The 16,364-nt window shown below is 43.7% G+C and overlaps 1 protein-coding gene across 2 annotated transcripts in view; it reads left to right on the top strand.

The window, feature by feature from the left end:
• Positions 1-300: 300 nt before the first annotated feature.
• fbn2b (fibrillin 2b) overlaps positions 301-16,364 on the top strand; it is a 67,086-nt gene continuing 51,022 nt past the window's right edge. For both annotated transcript variants that reach the window (XM_035175750.2, XM_035175748.2), the window contains exons 1-4: positions 301-441; positions 3,616-3,935; positions 12,616-12,698; positions 12,848-12,949. In XM_035175750.2, coding sequence (XP_035031641.1) covers positions 3,757-3,935; positions 12,616-12,698; positions 12,848-12,949 — 364 coding nt within the window. In that variant the 5' untranslated portion in view covers positions 301-441; positions 3,616-3,756. The remainder of the gene's footprint in view (positions 442-3,615; positions 3,936-12,615; positions 12,699-12,847; positions 12,950-16,364) is intronic.

The raw sequence follows: 16,364 nt of genomic DNA, 5'->3' as shown, positions 1-16,364 counted from the left end.
AATTTCCCTGTTGATTTTCAACTGTTGGCTCTTTTCACCTCAGCCTCATGTTAATGCAAATGCCACTTAGCAGTCACCAGAGATCATTTACTTTAGTGTCATCACCCAGGAAGCCTGCAGGGGTGTTTTTCTTCTTCTTTTGGGGATGATGGTGAAGCCATGTTAGCATCAGTGTGAAGATTTAGCTGCTTTGGCCCCTGTTATAACAACTCGAGGAGTCTTGAGGAATGTGGGTTTGTCCTGCAGTCCGTTCCTACCCCCTCTCTCCCCCCCTCTCTCCCTCCCTGTGTCCCCTCCCCTCTCTCCCAAACAGGGCAATTCCCTAACTTTTTCTCTTTTTCTCACAAGGCTATAGTTAAATATTCCATTCTGGGGAAACATATCCTGTCTCATATTCCGACTCTGGGCTCCTCGACGCCAAGGCACTCCAATTGTTGCAAGGTACCGTGCGCATTGCTGATCTCCTGACACTAACGATCAACTTATCAATAGGTTTGATGCTGACTATTGTTTCAGAAGTCCGTTGTTTCACATTATCTCTTCATGCATGTCTGTTGCTTAGCTGCAAGTCTAACATGCAGCGAGGTGGATGGTGAGCTCCACATGTGTTCCCGTGAGCGTCCATGCGCGTAGTTTGCACTTTTTACCGGCTTTTTTGGGGGGGAAACTGCGTGAAAAAACAGAAACCCACCGACAGGCTGGTCACATTCTACAGTCCGATTGCTCGTCTTGCTGACGTTCCCATAGTTTGGGGTAAGATTAATTCCTGTCGAGTGAAGCGGAGTCTCCTCTTTCAAAGAAATAAAAAAGCGCACTAACCAATTTTTTGCCATCTTTGATTAACTCGCGTTTCTGCGCACAGGAGCGGATGTTGCGCTTTTTTCCCCTCCATTCATAAAGTTGTGGTGACAAGCGGAGCTCGTGTCTTCGCTGCAGTGTTATGGAAAAAAAACACATTTGTCTTTATGTCAACTTGAAAAAGTCTCATTAATGTACAGGGGGTTATACTGTGTAAGTAGAAGTGGCTGTTGAAGTGTGTCTGTGCTCGAATCCACTGCAAATGTATTTCACTGTGTGGTTTTTGCATCTGACAAGACCCTGCATATGAATCTACTGATTTAAAGTTGTGCTTTGAGATTATTTAGTTTCAATTTTACAGTAAATATTCTGTTATTGATATGCTCCATTGTGCAGATGATTCTTTGATAATGCAGGATGCACGGATGCTTTACTTTGACAGAACCCTCAGAGGGAGAAGTCTCCTACTCCTTAATTGATGAGGCATTTCTTTTGTTCACCATGGATCCTGCCTCCATCTACTTCGCTTCCTTCAAGCAGCTTCAACCACAGCTTTTACTTGTCATGATTGAATGGGGAAAATGTGTGTTTTTATATAGAACTTGTCCTTAAAGGAGAATATAAAAAGATATAAAAATAAATAAGATTTATTAAGGGGTGAATTAAGCCATCACAAAGTAGTTGTTCCAGTCATATATTTTGAATACAGTTATTTTGGTTTGAATTAAATGGGGGAAAATGATTTGTGGAGTCACTAGAATGGCACTCAGTAACGTGCATACCTCCGCAAAGGCCCAACGGTCCTCTTAAATTCAGTCAAGCTGCACCGCGAACTCATAGACATCAATCCCCTAAATGTGCCAGATTTTTTTTAGCAAGATCCATGAATCATTGCCCGGGAAATTGGTGACAATGTTGTAAAAATAACCTTCCCGCAATGTTAAAAAAAGTTAAATAAGAAAACCTGGATTCGCACCAAAAGTTTATGTCTTTTTCCCTTGACCCATACACCATCCTTCCACCAAGTTCCATGGAAACCCATCCAGTAGTTTTTGTGTCATTTTGTTCACAAACGAACAAACGGACAGTGGTGAAAACGTAACCTCCATGGGGGAGGTTATTATGGACACTTATACTCACATTCATCTCTTCCTGTCTGGATCATTCTCCTCCTCTCTGCGTGCTATATAGAGTCTACTCTAGCTCCTATTTCCTTTAAAATTCATCTCAGTCAGTGTGATGTGCATAGGGCCATATATTTCTTTTCTTTTCCTTTATTTGTCCAGCCCAGATAATATGTTGGGACCCATGACTGGAGGGCTGAGGGCTGGAGGGCTGGGTCTGCTGAGGTTATATATCACCAGGGGCCCACAGTTCACTCTTAAACCTGAAGTCTATAATGAGGTGGAGAAGAGAAAATAAACCTCACGGCGGTCCAACCCAGCTGGACCCTGGATGTTTCTCAATTTCATATACGTTAATGCAGCTTGGCCGGGCTTGTAAGACTTAGTGTATGCTCAGTATGGAGTTAGAAAATGTGAACTAATTAGATTTAGGAATCCATATTGTACACGGAATTGCAGTGGGGGGTGATTCTTGTGTGTTTAAGATCAGTAACTGATCTGGGAAGTACGACTGAGAGAGAGAGTCATTTGAGCTACTTGATTATCTTTACATCACCATTTAACTCTTACTTAACTCTCACTCTTGTCCTTTCGAGCAGCCTCCATCTAGTCTGTCTCTCTGGCGCCCTCTAGGCAACAGCTATGATTTAAGGCAGTGAGTCACAACTTTTTTTTGCATGTGACCTTTTACATCAAAGCTATGACCTCTTGTCACAACAAAAAACAACTAAAGAGAAAATATAAAGTAAAACTAAAATAAATGTTGCTTCTCATAACGCCTGATATTTATCTTCTTATATTTCCAGGGGTTTGACCACCAGTGTGCGATTCCAAATATATATATTTGTATAATATATATGTTGTTTGATGGTATATGTACGATCCTTATTATCATCCAATTTAAAGACGATAAACATTTAACATTTAGCTAACAGCATTGGATCGGTGACACCGAACATGTCTATCTAGTCAGTTTATGACTTTTTCCTCTCTAGTCTGCCGTCAATACACAGTATTTGTCGTCTGCAGTGATAACCACTTATGAGACATGCTTTGAAGTGCAGTACAGTGAAAACAGATTGCTGGAAATTGGGATTTAAGTGTCTAGTCTATTTTCTCGCTTGTTCGTCTTTATTCACGAGCAGCTCATATGTTTTCTCTTTAGTCCATATAACCACCGCTGGTATAGTGTGTACTTCTCACAGGGTTTTTCAAATTGGAGAATGTGTGAGGGTGATGTGAGCTGCATAACAAGGGGTAAAATCAATTTGATCCATAACATCAGTGATTTCCAACCAGAGGTACTTGTGGCCCAGTGGGGAACTTCTGCCAGGAACTAAATTTGGCAATCAAACCGAGTCAGTACACGTCAATGGTGCAACTGAGAATGTTTTGAAAAGTTTAGGTTGTTAGCTAAAAATAACAAAGTTACGTAGTAACATAGTTACGTAGTAGGATTCACAGTTTTTGCTTCAAATTGGCGTAAAACTATGGATAAATGGTTAAAACTTTACTTTACCAAGTCGCACGACAAACTGTTAAAGTAGCCACTCTGATATCATTAATGATGCTAATAACCCACCTGACAAGGCTATGGTGGAACCTATGACAGAAAAGTTTTCTCTTTCAGTCTATGTCCAATAAAGGTTTTGTGTGTTTCTTAACTTTCCCTCCTCTCTTCCTCCGTCTACAGCCCCTACTCTGGCGTGCACAACAGGATTGGATCCAGGTCTAGAACCCTCTGCTCAGCCTGGGTCCACACGGTGAACAGAGAGTCCGAGAGTAAGTGTTAACACGGAGGCGCTGCCGGTCGGAGGGATAGCCAGACGGACCAATGGGATCAGGGAATCTGGCTCAGATGCTGCTGCGATGGGCGGCGGTGTGTCTTGCGGCGGTTCATGTGGCGTCTGAACAAACTGGGAATGGACAGTACCAAGCGACCCGCGTGACCAGCCCCGTGGACCAGAGAGAGGCGCAGCGGGTCCGACGCCGCGGCCAGGAGACTCTAAGAGGGTAGGGCTGTGTCTTTGTCAAAACCTAAATAAACAGCAGTGCAGTTTGGTATTGATTTGGTTCATATTATACTGTAAAAGTATTCATAAGAGGAAGGCTGAAATGAGGAGAAGTGCATTAAGTTTGGTTTTGCATACACAACTCAGAACATTTGTTGCTTTATCCGGAGAAGAAGGATTTTAAATCTAAATGACTTTCCCCTCTCTGCTTTCCTGGCAGCTCTCTCTCAAACTGCTGTGCTCTCTGGGCTGTAGCCAAGCTCGCCTTATACCAAATTATGCTGCTGAATACTACCACATTGTTTTCACAAAAACAGCACATGCTCAACCTTAAACAGGCCGCTTCGCCACACAGTCTGTTTACAGCAATTTGGCATTTTACATGGGAAAAAGCAGCGTCCTTTACATCTCATGAAGAGATGATGAGAGAAAAGCATGACCCAAATTCCCCAATGGGTATTACTTAAGCTGGAGAAAGTAGTTCAGGACGGCTGAGGGCAGTTTTCTGGCCCCCTGGTGTTCGAAGTGGAACCAAGCGATGGGGAGAACGGTGCATGTGTGTGTGTGTGTGTGGGTACATATGAACATACATGTGTATGTTTTTAAAGGTGTTGTTTATTTGAGTGTCCATATGTGGGGAGTATCCAGTGAAATAAGCACCAGGGATCACATCACCTCTCACCAGCTGCAACCTCCCCCATCCCTGCCTCCCCCCTGCGTCCCCTCTCTCTCTCTCTCTCTCTCTCTCCCTCTCTCCTGCTGCCGTCCAGCTCTTTCACTAAACACCATGAATTTGGGTGTGGGATGTATGTCAGTGTGCAGCAAAGACTTTTTCACTGTATATTTCGCTACAAAACAAAGAGTGTTTTGTTGGGGGCCCCCGTTTTCAGTGTCGGCATCAGTTATTCCAATCATACTCCCATCTGTCCCAGCTTACGGCTCCCCCAGTGCCAAGCCACAGGAAATGAGGTATTCGTATCACCCTGGGGTGGAGGGGGGGGTATGAAAAGGGGCATTTGTTTCATCGCTGTAGGTGACAAAGCAGCAGAACAAGAGTTAAAGAAAAGTATAAAGGAAAAGGTGAAGGAAATACGGAAACGAGGTGAAAGAGATGAAAACGAGTTTGGTAGCGATAGTGACAGTGACAAATAACCAAACTCTTTGAATTGTATTCAGTTTAGGCTTATTGCTAACGCACGCTAAAGCCCATGTAGAGTCTAGAACTGGTGTTTTCTCTCCAAACACGCTCAGGGAGGGTTCCTGCTGCGTAGTGGAAATAGATTTGACTGCCTCATTTTGCTTAATATGGAAGGCATTTGTCCATGTTGAATAAAGAAAATGGTCCTCATTGAGACCTTATTCTAAAGAAGATGTTTTATAGAAGAGACTGAGCGAGCATGGAAGCCCTTTATCATTTACTGTTCACAGCCACCATTATCCTGTCTGCTGCATCGAGCGCTCACCGCACCACAATTGAGGCGATTGGCGTTCAACTGGATGCATTAAATGCGTGATCTGACTGAGCAATAATTCACATTCACAGTTTGTCAAACAGACAGTCAAGTGAGAGGCCAGTGGAGAGAGAGCAAAGAGAAACCAGGAGACTTTGCACAATAGAGTATTATTCCCATCGAATAGTGTGTGGTTTCATGAGAACAAGAAACAAAAGCCTGCAGACTTTTTCCATTACATTGTTAAAAGTTCTGGAAACACTACTACTGTGTTCGGAATGAAATGCTCATGCAGTGATCGTGTTTGTGCACCGAAGTAAAGAGGTGATCAGGATCTTTGTAAATCAGGGTATATGTTGAACAGGACGGGCTCCAGGCCAAGATGAGTGCCCCCGAACCGAAACTGTTTGACATCTTTTTGGATTATTTTCATTGGGTTTCTAGGTGTTGCCTCGTAACTGTCACTTGAATTATTTTGGAGACTTTTCAAGCGACCTCCCCTGTGCTGTGGCGAGCTGGCCAGAGCAAACAAATCTAATGTGTTGAATTTGTTTTCAGTAACCGTTTGAGCGTCACTTGCTGAAAACGATCACAGTTCAAGTGAATTTGGGTAAAATTAGTCATCTAACCACCGCTGCGCTGAAGCCTCAGGGTGACGAAATCCCATTTGCAATGACTAAGTTAAGTGTTGTGGCTGTTGATAAGCCTTTGGGTGGTGTGGGCCAAATGTATCGTACACAGGAAGCAGTGAATTGGACTGTTCATGACAACTAACTAAACAACGTGCAAACCCAAATGCTTGTGTCTTAACGTAATGCCTTCAGCGAAGAGCTTGTCTTCTCTACTGCTGTAATTTCTGATCTAATATTTCCCCCTCCGTTTTCAAGAAATATATCTATATGTATACGATGTTTACAAAGTATCTCCGTCCAAATGAAGAAGAACACAAAAAATGCTTGACGTGCCAGTAGTTGGCGATAAAGTCTACATGAGTCAAATACCAGAGAAGAACGCTGTGTTCTGAGTAATAATGGGCGGGGCAGATGCCTGTGAATGCTGGTAATGTTGTGCAGTAATGAAAATGTAATTAACTTGTAATTTGACCAAGCAGTGCTAACCAAGCGTAGCGAATGTGGTTATCTAGCTGCCATTGTTGTTGTTGTTTCTGGCACAGGCTCATTACACAAAGCAACAGTGGGCGTGCACAAAGTAGGATGTCATTGTTTTCCAAGCGCTCCTTTTCTCATGTACACACGGATACACAGAAACCAGAGTTTTAGTGATTTAAACGACGTTTGCATGTGGACAAGTTTTTTTTTTTGTGCTAAATATCCGCATTTGTGTGTACAAGGTGCAAGAGTTGCACCAGTCACGGTGGACTGTCAGTAACTCAGTATGGTTTTCACAGATTCTCTTTGTGGGAGATGGAGGGAGGTTATTTTAATGATGCCCATTACACTGGCCTTGGGCTGTGGTGTAGTGTTTATTTGCTGGCTGGAGCTCCGTATCCCCTGCTCTGTCTCTGGTCGTGCCTGGTCTTATGCTGACTGACTCTGATTTATTGGCTCCCACACTACAGGCTGGCACCAGTCCACTCAAGGGCAGCATCTGATCAGAGTTTAGCCTGGCGGCCTGCAGCGTCTGCTCTATTGATGGATGATTGAGCGTCTGGTTGGTAGAGAAAGAGAAGGAAAGAATGAGGCAGAGATGGCGAGTTTTTGATTTCTCTTATTTTCTTTCTAATGTAAGAGTTAAAAATTCATAGTTCAATCTCTCGTGTTGAAGAGTCCAGCCAAGTTTTTTTTTCCGTTCCAGCCACCCACCTTATTAACTTGGCCCCGCTCTGCTCTGTTGAGGAGAGGCGTTTTTTTGGATCCTGGCTACCTTGGCTGACAGTCAGACCCGAAGCAGAGAATCACATTCGGTTACTCCAGTCCCCTCCAGTTTAACGTCAATACCACCCCAATGGCCTGGATATGATCCTCTATTTATAGTCTGGCCTTGGCATGTGCATGATTTTGAAAGGGAAAAGCATTTCCCTGTTTTTCAAAGTCACAGGACAAACTTCCTTACCTCGGAGTGCTTTGAGGACAAGGAAAGGAATAAAGAGCCCCAAAATAGCTAGGGAGGAATTTATATTTGGGACACGTGAAGAATCGCCAGCTTCTCGATTTCTCTTTTATGTGCATTAGGTTCCATTTTAGTTTTTTTTATGTGTCTGTGCTTTATACTTACTGTACGTGCAGGGTAAGGCTGAGCAGTAAAGGCAGGATTATCTGGGACCACTGATTGGCATGTGGTCTGTGAATAAAGTGGTTTCTGTTTAATGTCAGACTGGATAAAAAAAAAAAGGCTTCACCATTGGTTTACTTCCCACATTTGACGCTGCCACACACATCGACGCGCACACAAAACAAACACATAAAGGCATCGCACCAGCTTATTTGTGTGCAGAGCTGTGTTTGATTTACAATTATTTCTGTTGCCGATCACAAACAATATTAGCTCCGCCACAAATCATCCGAGTCAAGAAAGGTCTCGGCGTTTATCACATGTATTTTTCAGGGATAAGAAAAACAATCAATCTCTTCTTGGGTTTGTACGGTCGACCGCAGTTTAAGTTAATATAATATAGAACTTAATCTCCCCGTTGTTTCTCAGCCAGAAGAGTCATCTCAACAAACACAGCCAATTCCTTCCTCCACTACACGGCCAACAATCTCTCACTCTTTCCCTCTTTATCTGTTTCTCAATTCAATTCACGTTCAATTCTCTCGTGGTGAGTTAAGCAGGAGAATGTTTTGCCAGGACAAGAGAGTACCCACTGTTTCTCGTCTCTGAGGTGGGAAGGACATTTATCCGACGGGTCCGGTTATTATCCTCGATTAGGATTTAACAGTTAACATAAACCAAACTCACAAACTATTTGCAATATAACCTTCTCCTCTAATGCTCTGCAATTTCTCCTTTGTTTTTTTCATTTCCCCTTCATTTCCCCTCATGCTCACCTCCTTTCTACCGCCTTTCTACCTCCTGTCCTTCCTTTCTTCCAGTGCTTCCTCCAGCTTCTCTGAAGCACGAGCAACTAACAACGGGAGATATGAAATATTTACCCGTCAGTGAAGACTTTTTTTTTAATTGTCACGTTAAGAGGACTGATATTTATGAGTAGGAGCAATTTGGTGCAGATCCAAATATAGATCTGTACTCTTTTTCCATAGAAGTACAATAACTAGTGTGGAATATGTCTATCCATCGCCCTAATCACCATGTAGTTGAGTCGTTGACTATACACTACATTTCTGTATGATCTCCTCTGTCTGAGCAGCAGGCTGAGTTATTGCTAAAGACAGCACTACGTAAGAGTTTTCCTGAGGGAGGGTCAGATACCAGGCACATGACCTTTGACCTATGACCAGTACACACACACACACACATACATGAACACAGACACCTGACCTGGAGCCTTGTCACCTGTGAACTTCTGCTCTGTGTCCTGATGGAAACTGTCTGCAGTCATTTTCCACGCATGCCTGCGTGAAGCGCTGCCCTTCCTTGTAGGTCAGAGGAGGCTGTTTCTCTGAACTGCCTCACCCTTTGACCCTGTGGATTCCTGCACCGGGAAGAGGACCCTCAGGCCACAGCCTCGAACAGGCTTGTTGATTTTGCAGTTTCTAATTTTACAACTCGTTGCTAAAATGGAAAGAAACCACAAAAAAACCAAAGACAATCATAGATGTTTAATCAATGTGTTGTTTTGTCTGGCAGAAAACGGTGATTATATTTGAGCAGTGGCCAACGTGACTGATTCATATTGCTTGTTTTATCTAACCAAGAATCAAAAACTACTTAGGTCCGATCCAAAAATCTCTCTGATACTGTCCTTCCTTTGAGCCCTAACTTCAGTTCCCGCTTTTCCTCCATTCTTCACATTTCCCCTTGGACGCAGTGGCAGCCATTTTCCTTTTATTCCTATTAATGGCGGTTAATGAGCGATCCACGGGCCAGGAGGCAACTTCAAAGTCCGCGACATGGCCACAGAAGAGTTAATCTCCTTTAGATTGAGGCCTGAGAACAGTAGGACATTTCAATATTGAGGAAAACCCCCGGGGCTTAAACTCCATTTTTTTATGGCTGTCTTTCAGTCTGTTTTAGTTCAGCTCACCCTCTAAAGCCTGCTCTGTGTGATAGAAGAAGTCAGAGAGAGAGAGGAAGAATAACAAACCAGAGCACCTCGGGGTCTGCCCCGTGTAATCCTTCATATATTGACATCCCCCCGGTCTGTAACAGTGGAAAATCTTTAACGCTCTGCAGACAAATAGATCAGGAAGAAATTAAGTTCTCTGCTCATTATGTGCTGGAATGCTGATGTCTATGGCTCTATGCATTTCTAATGCTTTTTTATTTTTCAAAGCTCAGTTTAGTTTGTTTGTTTTCCCCAGAAATTCAACCCCCACCGAGGGTCTGGCCTCTTCTTGCTTATACGGCTTTCTCCTTCGTTTCCATATCTTCTGTTCTTTGCTCCCACTCCTCCTCCTGCTTCTTCCTCTTCTCAACATAAACTTGTTTTGCTTTGCCTCCCACTGATCTCCTGTTCCTTTCCCACCGTCCTGTTTTCCCTTCCCCATCCTAACGGCCATTCCCCTCACTGCCTTTGACACTTTCTCTTTAAAACGTCAACCCTCACGTTTCAGTTTCTGCTTTTTGTCTGTTTTATTTCTCTTCCCTCTCAGTCCGACCACTACTTCTGCCTACGTAAATATCTCCTGTCTGCTTGCCCACCTGTTTGTCTGTCTCTCTGTCCCCCCACCATGCCATCTGGTAATGTGGTTGGAGGTGTGCCCTGTTATTCATCCCATCAGAGATTCAAACCCCAGCTGTCATCTCCCTGGTGACAGCCCGCGGTTACTACGGTCTACTGTCTGCTGAGGAAGGAGGTCGGTCATCTGTTTCACGCAGAAGGAACTTCAGAAGTTCACGAGAACGAACTCTTTATTCACCACTTTGTTCGTTTTGATGCTCCTTTCTGTTCAAGAAAAAGCTAACTGTCATGTTGACTTTTATTTTTGGTTTCATGGCAAACAAATAATGAGTCAATCCGATTGCTAATTAATAGACTATTTATCGAAAATGTATTTCTGATATATTTGTTTCAATGAATAGTTCTAACTTCAAGGAAATGAGCTGTTGGACCGATAACTTCCCAGAGTCTCTGCTGGTTGAGTATAAAGCAGCAGTTTCAAGAAATAATCTGGAATATAACTCCCTGAGGAATGTGGAATTGTTGCTCTCTTTTCTTTGGTCTTTACACGACTTCCACAAATTAAATATAATGCGTTGATGAGGGAGCTTTAGAGATGCTGGAATGTGGATTTTGAACAAAGTCAGGCTATTGTTTCCTTCAGTTCAAACCTTTATCCAAAGATAAGTCATAATAATAAGAAGGTGACATTTCCTTTCCAAAAAACGAGAATACATCCTATAATTTCTCCTTAAAGTCACTCAACAAGTGGAAATCAACAGTCACTTCTCAAGTGACTGTTGATTTGGCTGTTGGCCTGGCTAGTTTGACTAAATAAGCAACTTTTCCATTGTTGCGATGGATATGATTGACTAACTGATGAGAAATGATCACTAGAAGGGAACTTCTTGTAATAATTTTGAAAAGTGCTCTATAAACAAAGTTATTATTATTATTGCTTGTAGAGCGCCAACCTACACCAAGACTAACCCCCTCCCTATTGTGAAATGTTATGGAAAAAAATAAAATCCTGGACTTAATCAAATCTGCTCCAAAAGAGAACCCATACCACATTCTCACACCAAGCTTGAATGTTCCAGAGGTAAATGTGCCAGCAAGTTGTCAAATTTGAAGATGTCCTTTGTGAGACAGCTCTGCAAAGTTAAAGAAATAACTCATTTAATATCATCAAGATTATTAATATTGGAGGTTGAAACAGGCAAATTAACATTTGAGCTGCATTGTGGTAAATGTAGAACCAAGTGTTTTTGAAACGTTATACTCAAACCTTGCCTTTCCTTAACACGTCCCTCAGCTTTATGAAAGTGCAATACTAAATTGCTGGGGTTCCCCTTGTTAAATGCTTGTTAAGTTGTTTTGTAATTCGACTAGACCTTGGCCAGTGTTACTTTAAACACTCATAAATTATGTCCTGGGGGCAGAAATTTTCCAGACTATAGGAGATGTGATCCCTGTGGTAAATGGCTCCACCATGAGCATCTGTCTCACGCTTTCCCCCAATTTACTGAGCTGCGTTCCCTGGGTTCTTCGTCATTCCGCCAGTAAACGCAAACAACAACCCACCAGGGCTGATGACTTCAGATATACTGACTGTTACACACTAAGGTCAGTAAGGATATCATTAGTACGACCACGGAGTTGGAATCACTTCTGCTTGTTACACAGCTTAATGAAGCGTTTTGGTGTATTTCACTCACAATGACTCACACTTCCTCGTAATATGTGGATTTGGGTTTTGGGATTGATGCACGTTGGTAGTTTGACTCCACTTCTAACTAAACGGAGCTAAAAGTGGGAGTGTAATTATTCATGGCTAATAAAAAGTGAAAGTGAGGTGTACTTTGCGCTAGATTGGAAGGCAGCTGCACTTTAGAACCGCTGCTTGTTTATGTGTGTGTGTGTGTGTGTGTGTGTGTGTGAGCAGCGTCTTCTCTAGATATGGTTTAGCCATTTCCTGAGACTAAAACTTTGTGGCTAACCTGTCAGGCCAGTCAAGCACTGTTATGACTCTTACATCTGTCAGATGGGGTCAAAGTTCAGCGTATAGGCCCTCTAGCAGTCAGGATCAGAGCCGGGGTCGGGCAGCGATGGGGAGGATCTCTGGATATTTGCCAGAGAACAGGACAGCCAGGCAGGGAATCAGCCAGAGAGCAGGGCTTTATCTCGCCTTCCCAGTTTAAATTCAGCCTTTAATGAAAACAAAAGTCGTTTCCTCATTGTGTCGTTCAGGCCCCTCGTACTTCCCCCCCTCGCTCCCCTCTCTGAAAATACCTCCATCCATCACCGGAGGAGGCTTTGTATCAAAGTTTGTTATGTTTATTCTCAAAGCAGAGGCTGTGCAGATCCTGGGCAGCTCACAAACTCATAACTGTGTGTATTTGTTTAGGTTTTTTTTTTCTTACTAAAATATGTTTGGGAGGTCTGGGTGAGTATTGAGTTTGTTTGTTCTATCTTTTTGTCTCCGTCAGGCCCAATGTGTGTGGCTCTCGCTTCCATTCATACTGCTGTCCCGGCTGGAAGACGCTGCCAGGAGGGAACCAGTGTATCGTTCGTAAGTTCCTCGATCCTTAAATCCTCGATACCACAAATACCACAAAGCCCAGTGGGAAAGATAACAAATAGTGGTGGGATTATTCTGCTTATGTCATTATAACAAATAAATGAATGAGCCACTCAAATTCATTCTCTTCCCCTCTCCAGCAATCTGCAGGAACTCGTGCGGCGATGGCTTCTGCTCCAGACCCAACATGTGTACATGCTCGAATGGCCAGCTCTCTCCCAGCTGTGGAGCAGGAGCAGGAGGTCAGTAGTGCCGCTCATCACACACATATAATAACTTCATCAGAGTGTTGCAATAGATAACAGCTTTTTATCTGCATACAATCCATTACATACATTCATTTGACAGTTTTGTCCAAAACGACTTACATTTCCCCCTATCTTCAGTATGGCCCTATTACTCCTCTGTACCAGACTGATTGATAATGAAAATAATCATCACTTAAAAAACAATGATTAAAGAAGTTGACGTTTTGGGAAAATATGTTTATCTCCTTTCTGGTGGAGGGTCAGATGTGAAGAGTCTTACATCATCAATATGGAGCTGCAACCAGCAGTCGATTTACTTAGCATTGCTCTATCCGAAAATAGTTGTCTCTCCCTGTTTCCAGTCATTGTGCTAATCTAATTTTACGATCAGCTGGCTAAAGCTTTTTGTCTAGTCGTCACCATATCTGATTCCCTACTGTACACAAGGATTGGCAGAATAAACCGCTGGTGTAATGCTATGTATTAAATTAAAATAATCTTCAATCAATTATCCTCCAATCCTGCTGAATGGCCCAAACTACTGACCAAACAATGTTGCCTGTTACACTGAGCAGCTTCAGCTCCTATAGCTCTAATGCTCTGCGGCTCTCCAGAGCTAATGGTTCCACCCTTCTCTCACGGGAGCCAGAATTGTACTGCAGCCAGTGAAATAGTAGAATATGGAGTCCCAGGCCTCGGCTGCAGCCTGCAGGTCACAGGGTTTGTCAGGATTATAGCAGAGAGTCTGGCTGCTCCGGCTCAGTCTGCTGGGCTGCGTTACAGACCACTCAGGATGTGTGCGTGTGTGTGTGTGAGAGTGTCTGTACGCACGCCGAGTGTGTGAAGTCACCTTCGTCTGAGTGAGATTAGTGTGATGTCTGCAGGGTTTAAATATGAAGTTAATATGTGCATGACATGCTGAAAACATTGTTACAAAGCACCACTTAGGGAGCATGCATGCATGCATGCGTGTGTGTGTGTGTGTGTGTGTGTGTGTGTGTGTGTGTGTGTGTGTGTGTGTGTGTGTGTGTGTGTAGCATGCAGTGTGTTCAGCTCCATCGCCTCAATAGGCCAAAGTCAGCTTGTCAGTCACGCCTGGACCCTGCCAGACACTTTACACATGCTCACATTCCAATAAGCTCGCGAACACACATTTTCACCCACACCCACACTCAGACAGAAACACCGTATGTAGACACTCACACTCGTATTAAACAGACAGACAGAAAAAACATACATGCAACCACACACACACACACACACACACACACACACACACACACACACACACACACACACCACACACAGTGAACATCAGTTGGCCGCGACCCAGAGGATGTAAAAGCCGTAAGAGAGGACGACCTTTAGAGGAAGGGCACGGAGGGAGCGGTGGAGAAAAACAGCCTCTGACCTGTGTGGCAGGATACGCACAGTTCCCCTGCAGAGTCAGTGCTTTGGCAACAGTCATGCTCCTCGGAGACTGGAGCAAGAAAGTGAAGCGATAGCGAGCGCTTTGGAGAGTTGGGGCCGAGCTGATCGTCACACTTTGGGACTCTCAGCTTTCCTCAGCTGGGGGTTATGCCGGTGTTTCAACCTGGCTACAGGCAGCGGGGAGGCAGGAAGGGAAGCTACTGAGATGCTGTGTGATCGGTTTGATTATACAGCATCTCATTAGAAGTTTTGAAGAATGCCTTTTTGGCTCGGCGGAGTGGTGTTTATCCTTTGGCTTCTCTGCCAAGCTGTTTTCAGACATGAACTCAAGATAATGTCCAGACACAATTGCCCAAACTCAGCAGTAGATTGTCCGGGTCAGACGTGTTCACAACAACAGGAAGATGTCGGAGCGTTTAGGTGAGAGGTAGCGCCTGGGTAGAACATACAGGAGGCAGGACATGACGTACAAACTCCGTTGCGTGGAAGTTAACACTCAGCCATCTCTACAGTCAGTTATTGGTTTTAAACATGAAGTTATAACCCAACCTATAAGAATGATCTGTTCCTTTGCTCACAGACTTATGTTTAACTGCTTCTAAACACCTCACGTTTGCTCCATTTAATATTTGGTTACGAGGCTTCGTTTTTGAACCTTACGACCCCGTGAGACACGCTCACCGTTTTTTGGGTGTTAAACAAATTACCAAGTCGAAAATTGTTTTCACAACATTATCTGTCTCTGAGGCTTGAGGCCGTGCCAGGAGAAGGCAAACACACCTCATCGTAGATCTTGTCTTGCCTTTTAATAGGATAATTCAGTGCAGCTGGGAACAGATTGCAGCTCGATGCAGATCCGCTTGGAAACGGCAATTTCCTCTGCCTTAATTACACAGCCTGATTCTCGCACCCTGGTTCACCGGGTTATAGATAGCATCTTTATGTCTTGCGTCTTGCCTGTGGAATGCCGGGGTTTAGATAAATCAGCAACAGATTTCTGATTTTCTCCTGGAATCTTTTCTGTATGCCAGTGAACAATACAAGCATGTGTTTCTGTGGAAAGATGAGTAGACAGTTAGAAATGTACTCATCTCCAGAAAGAGAAATATTTGCAAAGCCAGTGTAGCTTTGTAATTTGCACCAATCGTGTTTACTTACAACTTGCAGTCGTATGTCACTTCCCAGACAACAAGGGGTTAGCATTGTTAGTCACCCTTGTAAGAAACGCACAGTTTAGAGCCGAGCAGCTGTGCAGAGGATGTTATAGGGTCATCTTTATTACCCCATCTTCCTTTAACCGTAATTACGAAATCATTACCACGGACGTTCCTGCCCCAATGCTGAGGAACAGCTGTCTTCACATGGACTTCAGCCTCCGTGGGCTATTGACTGGAAACACTGGTGAGGCCTAATTATAAGCCCAATCTTTACAGCTAAATAACACTCTGACCTGTTAGTTATGACATATGCAAGGAAATACCTAAATTAGAGTGATGATGTGTGTAAGGTACAGAAATAACTCCCCAAATGACAAGGTGCGGGACTCTGACTTTCCTAAAATGTTTGCATGTGGACGCCAACCTGCGATGAAAACATCTCACACAGCTTTCTGTTTCATTACGTCGTCAAGTTATTGCTGAAGCTGCAGCTGACGTGTCCCCGGGTCCCTGCGGTCTGTGTGTGTAAATCAGGACAAAACACGGCTGTAAAGCTCCTCAGCTTTCCATCAGACATGTGCACACACACACACACACCCAAACACACACTCTCGACACACAAACCTGGACTTCCTGTGTTTCGCAGCCTCTCGTAAAAAACACCCAGATGTAAGCAGCTCACCGACGACACTACCAGAATACAGAGGTGCATTGTGGTGCCGCAAAAAACACACCCGACTCCTTCCTCTCAGAATGTGGAAGACTCACACACACATGCTCGCACACACGCACATCCCCCCATCCTGTTACTATGCACGTGC

This window comes from Hippoglossus stenolepis, chromosome 14, assembly GCF_022539355.2.
Source record: "Hippoglossus stenolepis isolate QCI-W04-F060 chromosome 14, HSTE1.2, whole genome shotgun sequence".
NCBI classification, from domain to species: domain Eukaryota; kingdom Metazoa; phylum Chordata; class Actinopteri; order Pleuronectiformes; family Pleuronectidae; genus Hippoglossus; species Hippoglossus stenolepis.
The sequence above is the reverse complement of the archived record's forward strand: the minus strand, read 5'-3'. Positions and strand labels throughout refer to the sequence as shown.